Genomic DNA, 25,523 nt, shown 5'->3' on the forward strand with positions numbered 1-25,523 from the left:
TATGTCATGAGGGGTATCAGCAGAACTGTACACTTGCATGAATATTATTGTACATTACAAGTCAGTTGGCAGCCAAGCTGTTGAATAAACCATTGGAGGTGAAGCATGAATGAAGCAGCTAATTCAAGCGGGACTCAGTGCTCTGCTTCAACAAACACAATAACTTAATTTTAAATAATTAAAGATAGAATTATGACAAATACTCAGTACTTCTGGTTTTACAAAGTAAACACAGTGCAGGACAAATAAGATGAACTGAAGATATGTGTTGCATGGCTTTCTCCACACACAATATGTTCCTACACGGTGCAAGCTCATTTTTACACCTCACATTTGCTGATGAAACATCCTCATGTTAGTTTTTTGTGTCACTGTTTTCCTACTATAAAGCAGGGAACAGCAGCGTCCTTGCATGACCCGATTGGTCTATCTGGCTGTCGATCAACATATCAATCGAGTCCTTACAAGCAAAATTAGCTATCATTGCTTGCTTGTAACCCCTCCTCGTGTGTTATTATGGCGATCCATTTGACATGTGAGCATCAAAGTGTCCCATTCTCCCTGATGGGAAATGAGGCCGTTAAGAGTTCACTATATAGTTCAGTGTTATTTATTGGTTATGGTTTGGTTTGGTGAACTATTCACATTTAAGGTGTTGAGCCTTGACCCCATGAAGTCAGAGTCAAGATTAGTGACATGATTCAAGGAAAAGTTAATTTGAGTATATATTTGGTTTTACTTTTTACATTTTCGCCTATTTTATTGATTGGTTATGAGGCTGTTGTAAGCACATATTTGCTGTCACAGATTACACTGGTCAGTTGTGTTACTGTTCTGTAATGAGCTGTCATATCTGACAACTTCACAATTCTAATAAAATGCAAACCTGTCTTCAAGGTGTACCTAAATCCTACATGCATCTTGAATCCATCATGGATCTTGAATGCAATATACTATAATGCAACAGTACTGGTTATTCTGAAAAAAACAAAATGTGTAATACATCCATATGTAAAGCTAATAAAAGACTTTGAGAGGCTGATATATTGAAGGTTTTTGGCGTGGGACTGAAAGGGTTTTTGAACTCTTGTCAGTTCACTTAATGTGTGTTCATCCACGTTTGCTGCTTCGTCATCTGCAGTAGAGAAAATGTGGTGAAAGGACACATTAAAAAGAAGTTGCAGCTGTCGACAGCATCTTTAATTAACCAACATCACAAAGGTCTTACTGTACTGTACATAATACTGTGGGACTTAGAGTCAGCATGCTCGAAGATACTGAAGAACCAAGATAAAGCATAATTCAGCATAAGAACACACTTTTGACAGTCCTTTTGCTTCTTCACAGTACTGTACAGAATCCCTTTTCCAATCTGACCAGCCAAACATAATCTTCCAAAATACAAAAAAGGAGATTTTTTTGAATAATCTGTGAAGAACTGCTACTAAACATAATGTTAAACAGAGATTTCTAAAACAAAAATTCAGTTCTGGTCCTATTCCTTCACCCAGTGCAGCACAGATGAGGCCAATACAAGGTGGGATATATAACTATTAACTATACATATATACATACACACCAGTGGTGTATCAGGTGCAGGTATCTACAGTGCCTTTACTTCAGGCGCATATAATACAGTCATAAAAGTGTAGTGCAAGCTTATTCCACATCACATATTTGATGACAAACATGCTTTAGTTCATTTCTCTTTTTCTTTTGCAATATTTATTCTCTTAGTTCACCTCATCCAGTGCTCTAACAACTCTTGAGGAAACAGCAGCTGTTTGTGTGTGTGTGTATGTGTGTGTGTCTGTGGGAAAGAGAAACAGTGTGTGTGAGAGAGGCGAGGTGTAGTGTTAAAGCTTGTATCCTTGTGTGCTCAGGTCAGAGGAATATTGTAAGCTTCTCCATTCCTTGTTGGTTGTTGTTGATTATTTTTGTCCGACGATAAAAACACCAGGAGCTTTTTCTGTTTCTTCAATTAGGACACACAAAAAACACACTGGACAGACGGGGATTTTTTTTTATCCAGGAAGCTCTTCTCTTCTTCTGTCTGTAGCAGTCCTTTTTAATCCAGAAGCAGTTTGCAAGATACAGCTAAAGGAGTGTGGCGAGAAATAAAAGACATCTAGTTCCTGGGTTAGGGTTGGGGTTACTATATTTGTGTGTGAGTTGTGCAGGTGGGCTTTCTTATATCACATTCTCAAACAGCTGCATGGAGTTCATGATGTTCTCGTCCTGGAAAAAAAAGACAAAGAAAAAAACTTGGCACCAGGAGTCTGAAGTAAACAAAAATTCAGGTTTCAAATTTTAGACATAATACTTGTTTTTTAATCAAGTGGCCACAGTGACAACGTAGTTTCCAGTCAAGTCTTGACAGACAAAAAAAAAAAATAAAAAAAAAAAAATAATATATATATATATATATATATATATATATATATATATATATATATATATATATATATATATATATATATATGAATTCAATATTAGTAATTATGAATAGAAATCCTCCACTACAGTATGAACCATTAATTGTTTACTGATGCCTAATAGGTAAACATTTAACGGTTGAGGAGGGGAATCAGCCAGGCCAAACATACATATAAACTGAGGATTGAGGAACACTTCAACTCCTCAGATCACAGGCGTATGTGGCAAGGCATACAGACCCTGACTGACTTCAAATCACCCAGCACGTTGCCTCCCTCCAACTCTGTCCCCTTCCTGACAAGCTCAACTACTTCTACACTCGCTTCGACAGAGACAACAAGGAGATCCCCCTCAAAGTGGTTCTCCCACCAGGTGACCAGCCTCTCACACTCTCCATCACAGATGTTTGCTCTACTCTGAGCAAGGTGAATGCACGGAAGGCTGCCGGCCCAGATGGAATACATGGGCAAGTGCTCAGAGCCTGTGCGTTGCAGCTGGCTGGGGTCTTTACGGACATTTTCAATCTTTCCCTGGCTCAGGCAACGGCCCCCACCAGTTTGAAGTCTGCCACCATTGTGCCAGTACCAAAGCACTCCACTACCTCGGCCCTCAATAACTTCCGTCCAGTTGCACTCACCCCCATCATTGCAAAGTACTTCGAGAGACTGGTCCTTTACATCAAGAAGACGAAAGAGATCATCGTGGACTTCAGGCGGACTGGAGGCCGACCACTGTCCCCTATCTACATCAATGGAGCTGTAGTGGAGTGTGTGTCTAGTTTTAAGTTCCTTGGCATCCACATCTCAGATGATCTCACCTGGTCCCTTAACACCTCCACCATAGTCAAAAAGGCGCAGCAGCGCCTTTACTTCCTAAAGAGCCTTAAGAAAGCACACCTGTGTACCAGGAACCTGGTGGACGTCTATCGCTGTACCACTGAGAGGATACTCACTAACTGCACTAACTCACATTTGCAATCCCTACTGTCTACATTTCAATATATTCACTGCAATACTTACTCCTGTACTTTATATATATATATATATATATATATGGTTAGATGCTAACTGCATTTGCTTAATGACAATAAAAAATGTAATCTTGAATCTTGTTTTTCACACTTTATGTATAATCCTGTATAAATGTAAAACCTAAGAAAGGCCAGTGTTGTTTCTTAATTTCACTTGCCTGTTTACTTGCTGAAGCACTTTTTAAATTACAGTAGATCGTTTGGATTGAAGACAATAGAGAGCAGCAGAAGAAACTCTAAAGTTTGAGTCCTTTGTTTAGCAACTACTTTATCACTATCAACATATTTATCATTATCTGGCATATTACAAAAAATCTAAACATCACACACGACTACATTTTGAGGGAACAAGCTCTTTCTTAACATTATTCAAAAATATACTGGTTTTACTTTTAAAGTTTTTTTCAGTTCCTAAAGCTAAACTATTTTTTTTCATTCCTTTGGTACTTTTTGAATGGGACAAGACAACTAGAACAGCTGCAAAGTTGCGGATTTATTGACCAATGTTGGAGTTTGGGATCAATTAAACACACACATACTGTCCCTCATAGTTTCATCTCAAAAGAGGGGGTTTTATCAGTTTGTCAGCATGTTTCAGACAAATGAGTACTGTACTGTTATTAACCACCTCCAGTCTCTCAGGGTTCGGCTGCCGCCCAGTAGACTCGTGGTTGCAGTATCCCTGAGGTAGTAGGTTGAGTTTAACCACTGGTTTCAAAATGGAGACAAGTCCATGTCTGCCAGATAGTAAGCACCCAGACAGAGGTGATCCTGTTCTTGGGATGATGTACATACTTAGCACCGGTCTATCCCTATACTGGAGGTGGCTCTGTCTTTAAAGTACTTTTACATTTGTAATTTAGGCATTTACTGTCCCTCCTATACATATAGCAGTAGCGTAGAATAACAGTATGATGTCCTATTATTCCTTAACCACCAAAACTACTAACAACTAAAAGCTTTTGTGTTGTTCTTCCTTTTTTTCCCCACTTCTTTTTCTTCTGTGAATGTTGGTTTGTGCAACATAATTGTGCTGCAATTTGAGCAACGACAGGTTCAAAAGACAGATTAATAAAACAAAATAAATCTAAAAATTACGAGCAGCTGATAATAAGGGGTAGAAGTATTAGAGCCTTATTACTAAAAACATGAGTAATGCTTAATAATAATCTTAGTCAGTGCCTGATTAATCAGTGACATCATGTTATCACTGTCACTGATCCCTGACCTGTTGTACAGTGTTTGTTGATGAGTAACTTTGATTTAGTTTTTATTATCTGTCTGCATGCATGTGGAAAAGTCACCTTCTGACAGGTCTCAATGAACTCTTCAATTGTCACTACACCATCTCGGTTTTTATCCATTTTCTGTAGGAAAAATACAGAAGAAACAAAACCGAGAGAAATGACAGATTAGAGCATTTTAGGGTACCTTGTTTTGTTCACAAAAGGGGCCTTGTAGCACAATGTACTTGCAGGGATGGAAGACGTATTCAGGAGTATAAGTAGCAATACTACAGTGTAGAAATAGTAGTAAAAGTACTCATTGTGCAGAATGGCCCATTTCAGAATAATTATATTATTGGATTATAATTAGTGATGTATTAATGTGCACATCAATTTAATGTTGCAGCTGGTAAAGGTGGGGCTAATTTCATCTACTTCAATACTACTGGGTAAATCCATCTACTATAATAAATCATACTTTGTTAGTTGATTTATAGTTTCAATTCAATTCAATTCAGTTTTATTTATAGTATCAAATCATAACAAGAGTTATCTCGAGACACTTTACAGATAGAGTAGGTCTAGACCACACTCTATAATTTACAAAGCCCCAACAATTCTAGTAATTCCCCCAAGAGCAAGCATTTAGTGCGACAGTAGCGAGGAAAAACTCCTTTTAGGAAGAAACCTCGGCAGACCCAGGCTCTTGGTAGGCGGTGTCTGACGGTGCCGGTTGGGGGTGTGATGAACAGTGGCAATAATAGTCACAATAAAGATAATGGAACAGTGACTACAAATGTGTATTACTAATCTAAATATGCAAAGTAACTTGTAACTAAAGCTTGAAAATAAATGTAGTGACGTAAAGAGTACAATATTTGCCTCTGAAACGTAGTTGAGTAGAATCATAAAGTATCATATCACAAGTACCTCAAAATTTTACTGAAGTACAGTACTTGAATAAATGTACTTAGTTACATTCCACCACTGTGTACTTGTGTGTTTTGATTTGTGTGCATTCAGAACCTGGAAGAACTTCTCCACGTGTTCAGAGGGCGCTTCATCTCGCACACAGGGGTAGGTGTACCTCCCCATCATGTCATAAATTGACTTCATAATCGCCAGCATCTCCTGAAGAGAGGAAGACAGAAGCCAAGAGAAAGAGTTAAAACAACTTTTTTATTGTTTTTAAATTGACAAAGCTCTAAGGTATACTATATGTGAACAAAATTCACTTCGCAAACATGCACAAGACAAGATTAAACACACAATCTCTCATAAAAGATGCAGCACAATCTGAAAGATCTTAAAGTACGTTGGTTTTACCTGAAATTGCAGTTCGTGGATGGACCAAACATTACATTACCCAGAATGTAATTCAGAGAACCTAGAATGTAATGGTAAGATGCACAATTTTCCAGGTTTTATCAAAATGTCTGAGATGTCACATACCTCTTTGGTGATGTAGCCATCCTTATTAATGTCATAGAGGTTGAAGGCCCAGTTGAGCTTCTCAGTGACCGAACCTCTGAGCAACACCGACAGGCCGATGACAAAGTCCTCAAAGCGGATTGAACCGTTCCTGTCGATGTCAAATGCATTGAACAGGAAGTGAGCGTAGGTGGTTGCATCTGTGAACAAGAGAAGTGGAGGTCATAGATTTAGTGTACTGTATATACTGTTTCTCAATATTGAAATATTGGTCCTACTAGCTACTCGGAAATAAAGCTCTTCATGATGCATCGATAGAATATAACTAAAAGTACATTTACTCAAGTACTGTACTTAAGTCTAATTTTGAGGTACTTGTACTTTACTTGAGTATTTCCATTTCATTTTACTTTATACTTCTTCTCCAGTAAAGTTCAGTGGAAATATTGTATTTTTCAGTCCAGTACATATATTCGACAGCTGTAGTTAAAGCGTAACTCTCGCCAAAATGCAACCTAGGGTCTTTTTGTGAATGTACCCGAGTCAAACTTTCGTTTGAAAGCATATTTAGGACGGAATTGCCACTTTTAAGATTTACCGTATTTTCGTTTTTCGGTCAAATGGCCTTTTGAATGGGAGTGCTAGGGGCACTTTTATGCTAGCCTCAAAATAGCTATTTTTAAAACACTAAGAAGGCTCGACACAACATGAAACTTTGCTCGAAGTATCACCAGGGGCTCTACACCTTAATGAAAGCATTGACAACATTGTTTGTGTACCCAGAGTTTACTAAAAAGAAAGGTTTTGAACAACTCACAACTATTTTCTTAAAACAAGTGACCAAATCTAGTAGTATTTCAACCTGTTTTTAAGATTGAATTGCCCAACAGGCCATAAAGTAATTAAAATTAGTTGCATAAACCGGCTTCAACAGAAAATGCTAATTGGACATTAATGCATCAGTAACATTAATACAATAATAAATCTTCATATAACAAAATGAAAGGACTACAATACTTACTTTTGATACTTTCAAAGTAAATTTTGCTGAAAATACTTACAGTATCTCACAAAAGTGAGTACACCCCTCACATTTTAGTAAATATTTCATTATATCTTTTAATGGGACAACACTGAAGAAATTACACTTTGCTAAAATGTAAAGTATTAAGTGTACAGCTTGTATAACAGTGTAAATGTGCTGTCCCCTCAAAATAACTCAACACACAGCCATTAATGTCTAAACCTCTGGCAACAAAAGTGAGTACACCCCTATGTTAAATTCCCATAGAGGCAGGCAGATTTTTATTTTTAAAGGCCAGTTATTTCATGGATCCAGGATACTATGCATCCTGATAAAGTTCCTTGGCCTTTAGAATGAAAATAGCCCCACATCACCACACACCCTTCACCATACCTAGAGATTGGCATGGTTTTATGTCGGTTAGCCTAATAGCTGGTTTGATTTGCATTGAGAGATGATTTTATGGAAAGTACCCCACGCCAATCTCTAGGTATGGTGAAGGGCATGTGATGATGTGGGGCTATTTTAATTTGAGGGGACAGCACATTTACACTGTTATACAAGCTGTACACTTAATACTTTACATTGTAGCAAAGTGTAATTTCTTCAGTGTTGTCCCATTAAAGGATATAATGAAATATTTACTAAAATGTGAGGGGTGTACTCACTTTTGTGAGATAATGTAAGTAAGATTTTAAATGCAGGACTTTTACTTGTAACAGAGTATTTTTTACATTGATGTATCATTACTTTAACATAAGGAATCTGTATACTTCTTCCTTCCATGACGTCATGATCTAACATATTTTTGACTCATCAATTCAATTTTTTTTTTTTTTATGGTAAATCTCGCAAAACAAAATGATAAAATAAATTCTAAATCTGGAACATGGAAAAATTAAAGACCCTCCATGGATCTCCCAATTATTTCAGACCAGTAAAAAATACATAATCCTCCCTCTTTCATGACCACCTCCTCCCTAATCATTTTCGCACAGTCCCTATCAAGAAAGGACAAGAGAAACGAGATTGTTTTAACGTCTAACCTCCTTGGGGAAAGAACTGAGAATAGATGGTCTTGAATGTCTCCTCATCAACCAGCCCACTGGGACACTCCTGCTCAAGAGAGGAAGAAAAAAAGATATAGAGAGAATAATTCAAGTCTATATAAAGCATAGTTATGTTGGTAAAGCAATGAAGTCTCTGCAGTCGGACGTACGTTCTTGAAGCCTCGATAGAGGGACTGAAGTTCCTTCCTGGTGAACTTGGTCTGAGCCTGCAGCTGGTCCAGACCCTCCGGCTGGTGACGCACCGTCGACAGCTCCAAGTCACTGTCGCTGTTGTCTGTGAGAGAAAGAGACATACAAGAAGAGATGTAGAGGAGGAAAGATGAAGAGAAAAAGAAGGAGGATGGGGAAAACATTGAGTGCGTGGATGCAGGTCAACACTCGGGGAAGGGGTGGGATTACACAATTAACAGGGCGGCATTTGTTATAGAGCAGGTGGGGGGAACGTGCAAGTTGAAGAGAGAGATTTAGCAAAAAACTGTTGCGTAGAAAAGGCAGGCGAACAAGGAAGTAATAAAGAAGAGGAGATACTTTCTTTGTGGTGGAAATGTCACCAAACAAGTCACATTTTGATCCGTTCGCTTAAAAAAAAAGCCCCTGCACAAAATCTGAATTTGAGAAATTCCCTTAAAGTTTTACTCACGGAGCAAATCACATTATTTGTTACCAGTTCACACACACTAAGAGAATGCATTGTACGACTGGAAAAATAAAAAAAGGGGTGGGAGGGAAGTTTTTTCAAAGTTGGTTGGGTATCTACCGTTACTATACTTACCATCTTTAGACGGATAGAATAGAGGAGGAGGAGGAGGAGGAGGAGGAGGGGTGTTGACACCATGATGGAGTGAAAGAGCGTAAATGGAGAACAGTGAGAGAGCGATAGAAAGAGGAAGAAAAAACAGAGAAAACAAGTCAGATCAGACACTGAGAGGTTTATATGCTGAGCGGTCCAGAGGACAAAGACTCAAGTTATATTCTGATGAAACATCCAGCAGAGCAGTGAAATATAATACTCTGTGAAAAATATACACAGGGGAGGGTGCTTAAACTCTTGTGTAAAATTTGATTGTTTCTGTAGTGTTCATTTAAAACAATGAGACAGTAAAGTTCAGTGAGAAGGACACACCAGGAGACGACCTCTGACCTCCGCAGATGAACACTCCCATTGACAAAATGTGGAAAATGAAAAGAAGGTCTCCCATGTTGCTTTTCTACAAACATCATAATACAATCATAATTTGATCTCAAGTTCGTAAGTGGACCATGAGTTAAGATTGATGATTTGTCTTTGGTTCAAAGTGATTTTTAAATATATATGCATTACTGAATATATACGTACATGTCATGAGTCAGCTGCTAGCTGAAAATTCTAAAATAGATGATTGTCTAATAATCAGACAACACAAGGTGTACAAATGTATTTTGCCAGTGAATGCATGAAGCATAATGATCAGTGCTAACAGTGTAAACCTTTAACAGTCTATGAAAGTCTGTATTATTTGTGTTCTGTGTCTGAAAATGCACATACAACTGTTTGGATGTTCCAGGCTGGGATTATTTGGCTAGTTGAAGGGTTAATTCAGGGCTTTGGATGTTCATGTTCATGGTCCATGTTATGATAAGAAGAAACAGTAAGGTGCACATATGCTGATTTTGTATCTAAGAAGTTGCAATGAATTTTGAAACTGATATCTCTCTCTGTCTGTCTCTCACGCAGTTCAAGGGGTTCCGAGGCTGGATTGAGAGACCTGGGGCCCTATCTTGCACCCGGTGCAGCGCGGCGCAGAGCCCGGCGCAAAGCCCGGCGCAAAGCCCAACGCAAAGCCAGACGCAAGTGTCTTTGCTAGTTTAAGACCGACGCAGTTGTCAATTTCCCGTCCAGTGCCCATGTCGTTTAAATAGCAAATGCACCTGCGCCCATCTGTGCGCCCATGGGCGTGCTGGTCTTACAGGGAGGTGTGTTCAGGTGCATTCTGGGCGTATTGCTATCTTGAGGCAGCGGGAAGTGATCGCGTTATTGACCAACAAAAACCTGGTCTTAAGTCAATAACGCAGCTTTTCATTGTTATTTTAACCGTGCATTAGTAAAATGGCCTTAGGCTCATGCACAGCGCGCACACACTATGCTTGTTACACACACAGGGAAGCGCAGCAGAACACAAACATGCAAAAGATTACAAATAAAAATATTACGGCGCAAATCCGCCATCATAATAGCAATGCACCGAGGTACAAATGCGCCTGGCTTTTAAAGGGAATGGGAGATGACACTCTGATTGGTTTATTGCATGTTACGCCTAAAACACACCTATGAATTAATTAAGACACTACGTACAACCCTTTTAAACCATGCGCCCGGCGCACAGACCCTTTTTTCCACCGTCAAACTAGCAAAAGTGGATTCGTACACTTTTAACTATTTTTTTTACAGTAGAATACTGTGAAAGTGATCAAAAACCAGTTCATACTGTAATTTTAGAGTAACATAATGGCAACCCGGCTGCCAGTTGTTAAAAAATTATTTACAGTGTAGGATACATCTGCAGTGCTGTCCAATCAAGAACAATGAACGAGGTAAACAGGAAATCATTGTAGCATCACAAGCTAGCATAACTTCCAAAAAGTACAGTTTTAGAGGCACAGAAGATACATCATTTGTAAATGCTGTTTCTTTGTTTTATTTATGTCTGCATACATGAAGAAATATGTTTCAGAGTTAATAGTATTCACTCAGTTTAGAATGAGAGGGAAATATTCGATTATGCTAACCCCACTGTTGTTATTTAGCCATTTAGTCAAATGTTTTTGGCATACTATTTTGTAATTTAAGGTACGTTTATCATTATTACACAGCATTTATCAAATCTTATTCCATATTATCTCTTTACTCTTCGCTCTAAATGCTCATATATTCGCAGGCTAACATTAGCATTGTCAGTTAGCTACACAAAAGTTAGACCTGGCAGTTGGGTGGAAACTGCATAAAACTCCACTTAGTAAACAGATACGTTAGAACTAGGCTTTGTAGTTACGAACAACCGGCTCTGGGTGCTGCTAGGAGTCACTAGAGAACCAAATATGTATTAATGCCCAGCTGAATATAGTCCCCAACAAATGCACTCTTAACTCCTGTTTGACTAACATTTACTAAAAACTACAGTGCCCAGCTGTTTTAGGAGAATACTGAGCCTTTTTTATGCAACAATATACTTGTGAACCATTTTTAAAGATTCACATCTTTAAAGATGTATGTTCTTTGGGCTGAGATCTAAAGTCAAGAAAGTGAGAGAAGGATTATCTTTTCATGGGATTTGCTGACAATAACAAATTGTCTCCAGTATGGTCTGGCTTATCTATTCTGGGACAGGTGAAAAAACATTCTGGCTAGTTTGTATTTCTTTAAACCAATCAAAATCTTCCTGGGCAGTGCTAAGCCCCGTATGGAGCGACAGTGCCCTAGCAAAATAGAAAGCGGAGGTAGTGGAACGGGGGGATGCACCGGATGTCAGGCTTTATTCCAGCAATGTACATCCAGTGAGCCAGACTACAAATTGTATCATATTAACAGAAGTATTATAGTAATAGTAAAGTCAAATCAGTTTTTCCGTAACCAAAAAATGTACACCCTTAGTTTCTCACAACTACTTCTACTCCTCTAATGATTTACAACTATCCAGACTTGCATCAAACAAAATTCATAAATATCTACAAGTGGATAAAAGTAAAACAAATGTAACTCCAGCCACCTCGCTCCATGCCCTCCTCCTTCTCTCCCAGGTTGTCTCACCGGTCTCAGTGATGTCGATGAGGCCCAGCAGGTGCATCAGTTTGAGGAACATGATCACCAGGCAGACGATGCCAACAGTCTGGAGTCCTTCCGTCTCCCACCTCACACTCATCTTCCCCTCTTCTTCTATCTTCCCCTCCAGGGTCCCTCTCTTTCCTTTCCTTGTTTACATAATTGGACTTTCTCTACACCTTTTCTTTCAGTCCATCTGTCTCTTTCGGTCTTAACTCTCAGCTTTTCTTCTCGTTCCCCTCCTGTCTCTGAAACAGTGTCACTCACTCATCACTCTTTTTCTGTCACATTTTTTTCCCTGCAGTTTCTGTTACTCCATTTAGCTCTCCCCTTCTGCCTTTTTAATTGACTCCCCCACCCTCTCCTAATGGATCTTTTAAAATATTCTCCACAAATAAGCGAAGGGTTTGATGGTCCAACTCCTGTGTCCAACTCCAAGTGAATCAGATTATTGCTATAAAAGTACCTCTAAAGAGAAAGATAGATAAAAAAAAAATTTCCTCGCAAAAATCTGGACTACATTGTTAATCCGTGGGAAATCTAATCAAATAGGGAAGAAACTGAGATACTCTCCCATCAAACATGTAGGTTGTTTTGGCACAAGCGTACAGTTGAATACTCCAGTTGAATACTCCAATGAATATTATTCCTCTAGTTGGTGACAAAACTCGAAAACACTTGTCAAATAAAAAACAATATCCAACATCCTCCACTGACTGAATGACTGATGCTCTGCAGCTTCCTCCTCTCTTCCCTCCCTCCATCTCACATCTTATTTTCTGCTAATTAACTTGTGAACCCCCGAGGAATAGCTGCATTAAAAAAAAAAAAACTTCATCAAAATAACTAATAAAAGACTGCAAGGTGCTGAATACCGAAGCTGTATATGGACAAAACTAATAAAAATTTTAATTTATTTTTTTCTAAATGTGACACACATTTGCTTTTAAAGAACCGAGAGGGTGGTGAGAAAAAGTCAACAGGTGTCCTGAATCCCATTTTCCCAGTCAGCTCTGTGATCCACTTTCTAATTGTTCCCCTGTCTCTCCTGGGGTCCGTAACACAGATTTAATAATGTGTCAAACACTCAAACTCATGTAATAAAGGCTCCCTCTAGTGGAGACTGATGAAACAACAGGAACAGAGACAGTGTGCAGCTACAGGAGTTTGAACAGGTGACTTCATCCTGCACTTTAAAAAAGGAAATGTCCACAAGTATGAAGCAAGGTTTAATATGTCCTCTCCCTAAACCTGATAAAGATCACTTATTGATAGAAAATTGGAGACCTATTACGCTCTTAAATATCGACTACAAAATTGTATCATTAATTTTTGCTAAACGATTAAAAAGAGGTCTTCATGAGATAATAAGTGAAACACAAACAGGTTTTATGTCTAACCGTCACATTAGCTCTAATATAAGACTTGTTCTCGACCTGCTGGACTATTCTGATAACATCAATACTGACGCACTGATAGTATTTCTTGATTTTTATAAAGCATTTGATACGGTAGAACACTATTTTTTACTCAAAGCACTTCAAATTTTTGATTTCGGACAAAATTTTATATCTACAGTTGAAATATTTTATAAAAATATTGATAATTCTGTGATATTATATCCAAACACCACAAAAAGATTTCCTGTACTGAGATCAGTTCACCAGGGCCGCCCTATTTCACCGTTCTTGTTCTTGCTGGTGGTTGAATTACTGTCATTACATAATCGACATAATCCTATTATTAAAGGTTTATCTATTTTTGGTAAGGAAATTAGAGTTACTCAACTAGCGGATGATACGGCTCTCTTTTTGAGTGACAAACATCAGATTGAATATGCTATATCCCTAATTGACCAATTTTCAGCTGCTTCAGGTTTAACACTTAACAAATCTAAATGTGAAATTTTATGTTTGTATCAGACTGAAGAGGAACAAATGTTTAATATACCTGTCAAGAAATGTGTAAAATATTTAGGTATTCATATCTGCAAGGACCACAAGGAACGTCAACAACTTAATTTTTCGTCTAAATTGAAGAAGACTAAAACAATATTGAATTTATGGCTTCAAAGAGACATTTCTTTTTTTTTTTTTTAAGATTATTTTTTGGGGCATTTTCAGCCTTTATTTTGACAGGACAGCAGAAGAAATGAAGGGGGAGAGAGAGGGGGAATGACACGCAGCAAAGGGCCACAGGTCGGAGCCAAACCCCGGCCCGCTGCATCAAGGAGCAATCCTCTATATATGGGCACCCGCTCCACCAACCGAGCTATCCGGGCACCCTCAAAGAGACATTTCTATTCTAGGTAGGATTCTTTTGAAGAAAGCAGAAGGGATTTCAAGATTTGTCTACCCTGCCCTCTCTCTCAATGTCCATGATTCAACATGTAAAGACATAAATTCCATATTTACCAATTTTGTATGGAAAAAAAGACACCATCATTTAAAAAAGCGGTGCTCTAAGGTAAGGATGAAGGTGGATTTGAACTTCTGGACTTTTGGGACTTGAATTACACCTTTAAGGTGAAATGGTTGAAGGAATGTTTGAGAGCACCAGAGTCTTTATGGTACTTTATCCCCGATAACATTTTTAATAGTGTAGGAGGTCTTACATTTTTATTGAAATGTAACTACAATATTACAAGATTGCCATTAAAACTATCCAATTTTATTTTTTTAAAACAATTTTATCAACAAGCTCTTTTGGCCTGGAAGCTGTGTCATTCTCACAACTTTTCTCTACACAAGTCTATCTTATGGAATAATGAATGCATCACTAGGGGGAACAAGTCACTCTATTTGCAAAAATGGATCAATAGAGATATTATCTTCGTAAAAGATCTTTTTGATTGTAATGGTCAATTACTTAATTATGAATCTTTTCTCAGAGAGAAAGCATTCCCAATAACGTTCAAAGAATATAATTCAGTTTTCAAATCTATACCTAATGGCATATTAGAATTAATGAAAAGTTATAAAAAACAAAATGAAGTTACTGGTTTTAATTTTACTCTTTATATAAACGGTATGAATATTATGAGCAGCACTTGTACTAATAAGCACATTAGAAAATGCTTTCTAAATTTAAAGAAAATAACACCTCGTGGGAAATTCTTCTGGAATTCTCATTTTACTGATATTAACTGGCATAGGGCGTGGCTTGTTCCCTTTAGATATTGTATCACAAACAAAGTTAGGGAATTACATTTGAAAATATTACATAATGTATACCCTACAAACCTATTTGTCTCGAAATTCATGCCTGTTGATAATTATTAGTAGTAAAACAGAACAAGAGTACATTTACTGTAGTTAAGTGCGATGTTGAGGTACTTTTGAGGTTGGTTGAGATTAAGACTGAATTTACAAAACTGAACTTTTGTAAACAACCTTTTTGAAATAAAGTTAATAAAATAAATAAAAAAAGGTGACTTCATCCTGATCGTAGAGAAATGTTTCTTTCTCTTTAATCACAATTTAGGTATTCTGCTCCGTGCATATGGTGTCCTATGGGAGACAGAATTACCTTCATATTCAATGTTGACACATTATAGACAGACAGACACACACACACACACACACACACACACACACACACACACACACACACACACACACACACACACACACACACACACACACACACACAGACACAGACAGACAGACAGATTTAACTACTTACAATCATGTTCATTTTCATTTATAGAGACCACCTGAGGATGATGTTATATTTGCAAAGCACTGTTCTTTCACTGATTCAGCGTATTTTAGAAGAATATTGACTTGTAGTGGACTCTAAGTGGCCCGGGAGCCAAAACCCAGGGCTCCTTCAGCACATTGCTGTGATTGTGGATTATAGTTAGTGATGCATTAATATGTCCATCACTTCAATGTTGCAGCTAAGAGTGGACATCATTTTAATTACTTTTTATACTGCTGGGTTAACCTTTAATAAGAGATCATGTTTTATTAGTTGACTTATATTTTACATTCATAATCTGAATCTGCAAAGGAACTTGTAACTAAAGCTTTAAAACAAATGTGCAGTTAAGAGTATTAATATTTGTCTCCAAAATATAGCAGATTAGAAGTATAAAGTAGCATAACATGTAAATTCTCAAGTAAAGTACATCAAAATTGTACATTACTTGAGTAAATATACTTAATGTACTTAGTTACATTCCACCATTGATTAAAAGATCTTTCCGACAAACATGGAAATAAGCAAACAGGTCACAAAAAAACTAATGAAACTATTAATTTCCTCTTCATCTCTTTACAGTATATTGATTTTACTCACCACTAAAATATCCTGCACTGCACCTGAGTGAAATGTGGAGTAAAAATACCAGATATTGGTATCAGAGAACCTCAAAGTACATCTCTAAAGACAAGGCTACCTTGGGCATCAGATGTCTTCCCAAAATAGGACCAAGTTGGACTGAATCCAAAATCGTCATCAGAGCAGACTGGACTGGAACAACAATCAAAGGCCGGCGGGTTTGTTTTCAATCAGATCATTGAACTGGATTTTAAACACGTACACACATGTGGACACACACACACACACACACACGCACGCGGACTGTCAATGTGTGTATTTTCAACATCAAAGCATCTTTTCTTGAGTGCTGATGATATAAATAATGCATCAAATAAGCTACGATGATGATGCTGATTGATTAAGGACCTCTGGGTATCTGGGTACGCAGTATCAAAAAATCCGCTTTGCCTTCATCAGACAACAGTATAAAGTACTTTTATTGTCTTTAATTGTCTGTTTTTATTGTTTTTATGTTATTATGCCATGTATGATGATGAAAGTTGGCCCACATGGTACGCATCTTAGACCACTAGACCAGTAGGATGCCCCCCCCAACCACCAAAGTGTTTTAACTGACTCAGAAGAATAAGAAAGAAGAAGTCTGACAATCACTTCTTCAACACATGGCATTTTAAAGCAATATTAGACCTCTAATTTAATTTGTAGATTAAAGGGGATATATTGGTGCTAGCCAAGATCTCAGAAAGAGTAAAATTTCATCAAATCAAACTCTAAAAACTGTTGAATGTTCACAGTATTTCTAACCCAGGTCAGTTTTAACTCTCTACATTAGTAAAGTATAAAATGTTGTTTCTCTCGACAAAGGTGCAAGGTAATTCTAAATCCCTTTCACTGAATCTTTACTAAAAATGTACAAACATTTTAATATACTTAGGCTAAAGAATCTATCACAGTCTATATATATATATATATATGTAGATGAGATAATGACACTGCAGTCGGTAAATTAGTCCCAATGGGGGATGATGAAGTAATGAAGAGGCAAGAATCAGGATTGAAGACGCATTATGAGAATTTCGGAGGTTACTGAGGGATGGCCAGTGTCCTTCAGGGTCCTGGCTCCATATTTAGGCGGCCTCAGAGAAAGCCTGTTCGATACTGCATGTATAATTGATGTGAAGTAATGCTAAACCAGGGTGTAGGCCCGGCCACAGAATGGGGGGGAGGGGTGAGGGGGGGATTGAGAGTAGTGCTAAATTATGAAAGGACATTACTGGTGTTTTTTGTTGAATTTATTACTTATGATGCAGAGTCATATGAGAAGCACTAATGTGCCGACTGGAGCCTTCCTGCTGTATATGTCTTGGCACACTGACTGCAGGGCACTCTGACTGGCTGGCCTTCAGTCAAAAACTCTAATCAAAGGGAACGGCATTGTTCAAAGAGCAACATCTGATGTTTCTCTACTTAATTTTAGTAATGTTTATTTTTACTTTATTACATAGTAGAAAGCTGACAAGGGTCAGGGCTTGCAATTTGGTTTTTTAAGCTTTGTGACCATGTTTTTTTCAGATAATTGATTGTGTTTTTAAGCAGTTTATTTATCTTAAAGAGTAGAAGGGATACTTCATAATTTAGTTTATCACCATTTTTTTTTTTTTACCAAAATGTTTCTATAACATATAGAGTTTATTATAAAACTTGAAGGTCATAACTTTACCTCTACTTACCATTCATAAGCCGTATATACACATTTAACAAATGGTTTATAACATACTATAATGAAGTTGTAAGCAGATAAAAGTGTTTATTAATGTATTTGTTAAAAACTATAACTCATCGTGTGGAGGCTGGTGTATAAAAAGATAATGAGTGATAACATAGTAAAACTAAGTTGTCATAATATAAAATCTTCATTGCAGACTTAATTATTAACAATATTAATAAACATTTAAAAACTTTTTTATATCTGCGTACATTATAGCGTATTATAAAGCATTTTTCAAATATGTATAGTGCTTATACAGTAAATGTAGGGGGTTAAAGTGGTGAGTCATCATAAGTACAGCCAGTAGAGGGGCCTCAGGTGGGCCCTTACCTTCAAATGAGGACATGGGCTCCAAGATGCCAAACTGCTTGAGAACTGCCATGAAAAGGATGATGACCACGCCGATGGCAAACAGCTCCATGCCCTGGATCCCCATGATTTCAGGACAGGGGGAGCCCACTCAGGGCCAAGCCTGCACGAGAAGGCCTGGCCCTGGGTAGAGATGAAATGAAGCCTGGGCCGATACAAGTAACGCTGGGCTGGGCAAGTCAACAACAAGTGTTTTCAACAGAGGTGAGCCAAGAAGTGACAGGAATCAAATCTGGTTGTTGGGTGACTGCATGGGTTTGTTTCCAGGCCCAGGAGGCAGCATGAGAACAAGGCCAGCGGGCTGGACGAAGGCTGCTCTATAATGTCAACACTGATGCTGAAGTGGAAAATATGTGGAAGCCGACATATATGGAAAACCTCCCTCTCTAGACTCATGAGGGAAAATGGGGGTTGCGTCACAAGCCATTTATTACGGTGCATTAAAGGAGACGTTTAGAGTCACTTTCCAGACTTTCCTCCAGCACACACTCTCAGGAGCTCAGAATGGCAAAGACACAAGTTACTGCGCACCCTCTTAATCCAAACAGCTATTATCAGTCCTCACCTCATAGTTTACACTCATGAAACACATCTTGGTTTTAGATGAAAATGTCTTTTGGAAAAAACTAAGAATTCAATGTCTATTTACATGATTTTGCTCCCATTAGGTGGGAGAAAGTCCAGGTAAACACAAACGACTTATTGACATACAGAACATGAAATACCAAAGTCTTCTCATCTTACGTGCCCTAAAACGGCAAAATAACAGTAACTATAATTACCCCATTTATGCACCGACCACACGATCAACAAAAATACAAGGACATACTGTAAATACTCTTTATCTGCAAGCCGAGGACAATCTGACATTCTAACCTTTGCAGCATCTGCTCACAATATAGGATGAGATATTGTTTTCAAAACAGACCAGTCAAGATCTCAGTCAAGATACAATAGAATTTCATGCAAAGTAAAAACTGAGTAGAACAAGGCTGCACTGCCCAAATAATTAAAAATAATTGATAAGGCATTACTTATGTAGCCAAATATCCACTTTTTCTGTCAGTAATCCTTTGGTCCACCAAACACCTTTCAGTGCTGACTTAATTTAACCGTAAATAGTTAAATTTAGGTTTGCTATCCCATCTGATTCGGTCCACTTCACTGTTTGTCCAAATCCAGGTCCAGATATGGAAGAGTATGGCCCTTGAGTGAAGGCACTTCAAGCAGCAGCAGTAGCAGTGTCCAGAGAGGGAAATCCTGAGAAACTGAGAGGAGCTATGGGGAATGAAACCTCCTCCCCTGGTGTCTACCTCCTCCACACATACTTTTCCATCACTCCCATCTCTCTGCAGCTATCTGAATTTATCTGTTGCTGCTTCTGGTTGCCACTTTTCCTCCCTCGACTCACTTAGTCAGCGCTCACACCAGCTGAGGTTTAAAACTAAAAGGCCCTGTCCACCCTAAATCCTCCATCCATCCTGTCCTTCCTGTGGTCTCTCCTTATTCCACCACACTCCTCCTTTTTCTCAGTCTGTCCATCTGATTCGCCTTTGCGCCCCAGAGCTTTCCGCCTCCTCCTCCTCCTCCCTCTATCCCCTCTGTCATTCCATAACTTTGGCCAACCGCAGACTTTCTCTCCCCCTCTGCTCGACTCCCTCTTTCCTGCTCCAAAGTGTCCCTCCTTTCTCCACCACATCCACCTCTTTCAGGGGTGGGTTAAGAAATGTTTGAATGGGGGGCTTGACTGCGGCACAGCTTTAAAGACAGGGGACATATTTGTAAAATAAGTACAAAGTTGTTAAGACTCACATTTAAAGCACTGGTTCTTAGCAAAAAGGAACTGGGATGAAATGAATGACAAAAAAACAACTTTAAATATTCTAATATGAAATAATCAATCAGCTGCTTTGTATCTCCAAATCCTACAGCCATTGGGATTATGAGACAACCTGATCAGACAGGTATAAGGCCCCCACCCCATAGGAGCAAGGCTCCCAGATTAAAAGACACGGTTTTGCATTTCTTTGTGTGAGTGTCATTGTGCATATCTCGGTGGTCTCTGCATCTCTTTGTGGTTGTTTTGCGTTGTTTTACGTCTCTGGTCGTTTTTTTGCATCTCTTTGTAGTCGTTTAGCATCTCTCTGTGGTTGTTTTGTGTCTCTTTGTGGTCGTTTGTGTCTCTCTGTGGTTGTTTTGTGTCTCTTTGTGGTTGTTTTGTGTCTCTCTGTGGTCGTTTGTGTCTCTTTGTGGTCGTTTAGCGTCTCTCTGTGGTTGTTTTGTGTCTCTCTGTGGTTGTTTTGTGTCTCTTTGTGGTCGTTTGTGTCTCTTTGTGGTCGTTCTGCATTTCTCTGTGGTTGTTTAGCGTCTCTGTGGTTGTTTTGTGTCTCTTTGTGGTCGTTTGTGTCTCTTTGTGGTCGTTTGTGTCTCTTTGTGGTCGTTTAGCGTCTCTCTGTGGTTGTTTAGCGTCTCTGTGGTTGTTTTGTGTCTCTTTGTGGTCGTTCTGCATCTCTCTGTGGTTGTTTTGTGTCTCTTTGTGGTCGTTTGCGTCTCTTTGTGGTTGTTTTGTGTCTCTTTGTGGTTGTTTTGTGTCTCTGTGGTCGTTTGTGTCTCTTTGTGGTTGTTTAGCGTCTCTCTGTGGTTGTTTTGCCTCTCTTTGTGGTTGTTTTGTGTCTCTTTGTGGTTGTTTTGCATCTCTTTGTGGTTGTTTTGTGTCTCTTTGTGGTTGTTTTGCCTCTCTTTGTGGTTGTTTTGTGTCTCTTTGTGGTTGTTTTGCGTCTCTTTGTGGTTGTTTTGTGTCTCTTTGTGGTTGCTTTGCATCTCTTGGTGGTTATTTTTGCATCTCTTTTTTTGTCGTTTGCCTTTTTGGTTTAGTTAGTTTGCTATTCGTCTCATCTTGCTATTGATGTGCATCTTTGTAGTTGTTTTTGCATCTCTTTGTAGTAATTTGATTGACTTTCCAACAAGGAATGTTAGCAGTCGCTTCATACAGATGTTCTGTCCTTAGCTTGATCTGTACTCAGTAATCCCTCTATGATATTAATAAGCCAATTACCTATCTCCTTCTGACTATGCACTCAGATTCCAGGCTGAATTTAAATTACCTAAATATGTGTAGCGTGTGTATGCGCACATACACACTAGCACACAATGATCAGATGAAATAGCAGGGACACTTCTCCACACTTGAACTCCTCAACACTTACTTACTTTTTCTCTGCGAAGAAGAACCCCAAATATTATAATGTATTATTAAAATATTAATGTCTCAAAATCTTAATGATTCCTGGCATATGGGCAACAGTTTGTCATACTGTAGATAACATGGAAAATATGATCAGAATGTGTGAGCATGAGTGTGTACATGTGGTTGTGTGACTGTGTGTTTAGCAGGTCAGAAGAGGATAATTGATGACTTTGCACTTGCTAATGCATCTCGAGATAAGATGGGAACGGAGGTGTATGTATGTATGTGTGTGTGTGTGTGTGTGTGTGTGTGTGTGTGTGTGTGTGTGTGTGTGTGTGTGTGTGTGTGTGTGTGTGTGTGTGTTAATGCATTGACTTGGTTGGAGATAGGAGACACAAATGGGAGGCCAGAGTAAGAGAGATCGATATCTTTGTGGTGAGGCGGTGGTGGTGGAGCTCGACCTCCTCTTCTTTCTCTGCTTCTTACACTTTACCAGAAAAATCTAAATCAACCATCAATAATAAAATCTATTTTCAGTCTCTAACAGTAGGTGAGAGTCTGTGGTGTCTATCTTTACAGTGGATAAAGGCCAAATTTACATTTCTGTCACCACTTTATAAAGGAGAGTGGATCAGGTGACAGGCATCCACACACTAAAAACACACACAACACAAAACAACACACTGTATGTTGGTATCTTGGCATTATGGGATGCTTTGATGGAGTTTTTGGGTCTATTTATGTGCATTGAAGTGTGTTTTCTTGTATATCGATGCTGGTGTAGTAAGTTTATGGACTCCTGTGTATGTGTGCGGGATCATTTCTCAAGACAGGCCATTGGGACACTAACAGGTTTTTAAAAGGTAGGCTTGGCGCGGCCTGCTGACACAACAGTCAGTAAAGAGGGAGAGTATCCAGACTGTTTCCTCTCAGTCAGACACATCAGCAAGATCACCTCTGCATCACAGTCAGAGAATAAGAGATGCAGAAATGACACTTAAAATAGTGTAGAGGCATTAAAAAAAAATCATGAGAAATTACTCCCGCAGCAGCAATTTCACCATGGAAATGTGAAAGCATTTTATGACTCCAGTAGATTAAGGATTAGGTAGTTTGGGAGATCTATTTATTCATCTATTTGTTATGTTCTACAACTTTCAGGGCTGAAAAGTGAAGCCAATGCAAGTGCCTTAAACCTGCATTCTTTCTATTTTCCAGCACTCCTCTGGCTCCATAAAGAAGTCGATTGCATAGAAGTCAATAAGAAAATTACCCTACTTCTCACTTAATTTATTACCTCAGTGAACATTTTTTATAATGAGTTCATGGTCTTAATCTCAACCAACCTCAAAAGTACCTCAACATTGCACTTAACTACAGTAAATGTAGTTAGTTATGGTGTACTACTCTTACGGTAAAAATCTAATATAAAAAGCAATGCCTTTAATGTTATGTTGTAATAAACACTGAAAAAATACAAACCTCAGAAACTATCTTTGTAATTTCTACTGCAGAGAAAAGGATTTTATAGACCTGAACACACTGTTTGACTATAAAGTGATTTGTGGGATGTTAAGTGCAAACACACCACAACACTGCTCACTTATCACCAAAGGCACTACCGAACGCCAAGAAAACAAGACTCCTGTGGATTACCGCTTTGAAAAGAACAAGTAAGAGTGAAAAAAATAAGAGAGAAAGTGAGAGATTGATGGAGTGAATGAGTAGAGAAATGAGTGAATGAAGAAAAAGATTATAATGCAGAAGGTGAAACTATACGAGTGCCTACCTGAGCGATGGTACCTGGCTGCACTGTGGCCGCAGTGAGAGAGGCAGCTGGGACGAGAGAGTCGCCTCCTGGCCTCCACAGAAAGAGCGGCCATCATAGCTCCCATAATGCAGCTGAACTACCTTAACAACGAGGCTAACACTGGCTAACAGGCTGCTCTAAAATACTTTGAATACCGGAGTTACCTGGATTGGACCAAAGCCTAACAAGACAAGATCCAGACTTTAAAAGGCTTTAAAAGGCTTGAATAGTCATAAATGCTCAGTTGTAAGATCAATGCTAACAGAGTGCTTCAAATTTCTGAGCAGCTAAGTTTGAACTCTGGCTCTAAGAATCTCCTCTCAGAGCAAAGCTTGAAAGTCTGACTCTCATGTGCCAACAAAGGCAACTGCCTGGCACTGTAGAAGAGGTGACAGGTAAGAGAGGTGTGTGTGTGTGTGTGTGTGTGTGTGTGTGTGTGTGTGTGTGTGTTTGGGTGCCTTTGTCAGAGGCCACATTTGAAAATCTTTTTGAGTTTGTAACACCACTTCACAGTGAGAAGAGAGAGATGAAAGTGGTTGGGATCAAACATCACTGCAGAGCTTCTGACCTTTCACATCACACACCTCCACTTTTTTTTTTTTTTTTTAACCCCGTCTGTCTCACTCCCTTCCTCTTGTTTCATCGTGCTCCACATAGAAGAACTCCTGCCACACTCTCTCTATACAAATTATGTAGCCTATAAATTATACAAATTATTACAAGCAAGCCTCCATTATCTCACTGCAGACAATCACAAGTGCAGTATGGGTGGGCGATAAGTTTTTATGTTACAGTATTAAAATCTATTAAAGGAATTGTGTGAGTTTTCTTTTAAACAAAGAAAGTTATGTTTACATTCTTCAGGAAGTTACTACTCCCGGCCAAGAAATAGTCTGGCACATTATACCATGTGTCGTTTTTATGTTTCTTGTAGGGCTTAAACAAACAAGATATCATCGCATGTTTAGTTAGCTTCAGACAGAGCCAGGCTAGCTTTTTCCCCCTGTGTCTAGTCTTTGTGCTAAGCTAACTGGCTGTAGTCTTATATTTAGTAGACATCTTTTTTTAGTGAGAGTGATATCAATCTTCTTATCTAGCTCTCGGCACTAAAAAAAAAGTCAAACTGCTTCTGTAAGAAAGAGTTGATGGATAAAATAGGAGTGTGTTTTGGGGTTATTCAAATTCATCAAGTAGCCTACCTGACAAATAAAGGTATACCATCATACTGGTGCAAAAATATAATAAAAATCAGTTCTACTCAGTGATTTGTAAAATTGCCCATGATTACCTAATACACCCTGAGACGTAGTTATTTTGGATAGATGCCACTGTATAAAAATGTACAGCAAAATCTGACAGTTTTCAAAACTGTATTGTCTCATGTATATGTCGTTATATACACTTGAAAACTGAAAAAAGGGCAAAAACTACAAATAAATAAGGGAATATTCTACCACCAGCAGTTGATTATTTGCTGCGTTCAAGAATAATAAAGTGATTGGTTTAAAGAAAAGACAAAACTTTTCTCCCATCCTAGAATGTATGTGTGGTGTGCAGACCTACTGTAACTCCACAGCACTGTGGAGAAAGGTCTGGCAATGCGAGACTACATTCTAAGTAATTGGTAAATTACTGTTGGGCAGGCTAACTGTTATGTGTTTTACTCTTTTTACTTTTACTCTTGCAGGCTATTTATGTTTATTAGATTAATAACTGTGTTGTACTTACTATGGGGACTTAATGTTGACCTTTCACTGATGATACTTTTTTGTTTCCTGGTATGAGAGATAATGTACTAATTTGACAGCTAGACTTATTGTAAATCTAGTTTTTTTGCAAGAATGCTTTTAGCAGTTATAACTTAGATCAGCATTACCCAGAGACTGGCTAGCGTATTATAGGCAATCTGCTTAATTTATATCCGGAAGTGAGTCAAGATATTACTCACAGCATCGAAACAAGTATTTTGATGAGTCACTCGAGGCATGTCAGGTTCAGTTATTTGTATGGATTCCCACACTTGAGATGTACAGACTTAAACTCATTGTCACTGTGCACTTTTCCATCATATCGACACAAAAATGTTTAA

General features: G+C 38.4%; 1 protein-coding gene across 8 annotated transcripts in view; it reads right to left on the reverse strand.

The window, feature by feature from the left end:
* Window positions 1–1,180: 1,180 nt before the first annotated feature.
* kcnip3b (Kv channel interacting protein 3b, calsenilin) overlaps window positions 1,181–25,523 on the reverse strand; it is a 61,211-nt gene continuing 36,868 nt past the window's right edge. For 2 of the 8 annotated variants that reach the window (XM_031305285.2, XM_035991280.1), the window contains exons 3-9: window positions 8,990–8,992; window positions 8,367–8,491; window positions 8,194–8,263; window positions 6,145–6,323; window positions 5,719–5,823; window positions 4,771–4,833; window positions 1,181–2,238 (exon numbers count right to left, since the gene is read on the reverse strand). In XM_031305285.2, coding sequence (XP_031161145.1) covers window positions 2,191–2,238; window positions 4,771–4,833; window positions 5,719–5,823; window positions 6,145–6,323; window positions 8,194–8,263; window positions 8,367–8,491; window positions 8,990–8,992 — 593 coding nt within the window. In that variant the 3' untranslated portion in view covers window positions 1,181–2,190. Of the gene's footprint in view, window positions 2,239–4,770; window positions 4,834–5,718; window positions 5,824–6,144; window positions 6,324–8,193; window positions 8,264–8,366; window positions 8,492–8,989; window positions 8,993–12,001; window positions 12,617–18,398; window positions 19,938–25,523 lie in introns of those variants that run through there. The other 6 variants (XM_031305287.2, XM_035991284.1, XM_031305288.2 and 3 more) reach the window with 5 other exon arrangements.

The sequence above is a fragment of the Sander lucioperca genome, chromosome 2 (assembly GCF_008315115.2).
Source record: "Sander lucioperca isolate FBNREF2018 chromosome 2, SLUC_FBN_1.2, whole genome shotgun sequence".
In the NCBI taxonomy this organism is placed as follows: Eukaryota; Metazoa; Chordata; class Actinopteri; order Perciformes; family Percidae; genus Sander; species Sander lucioperca.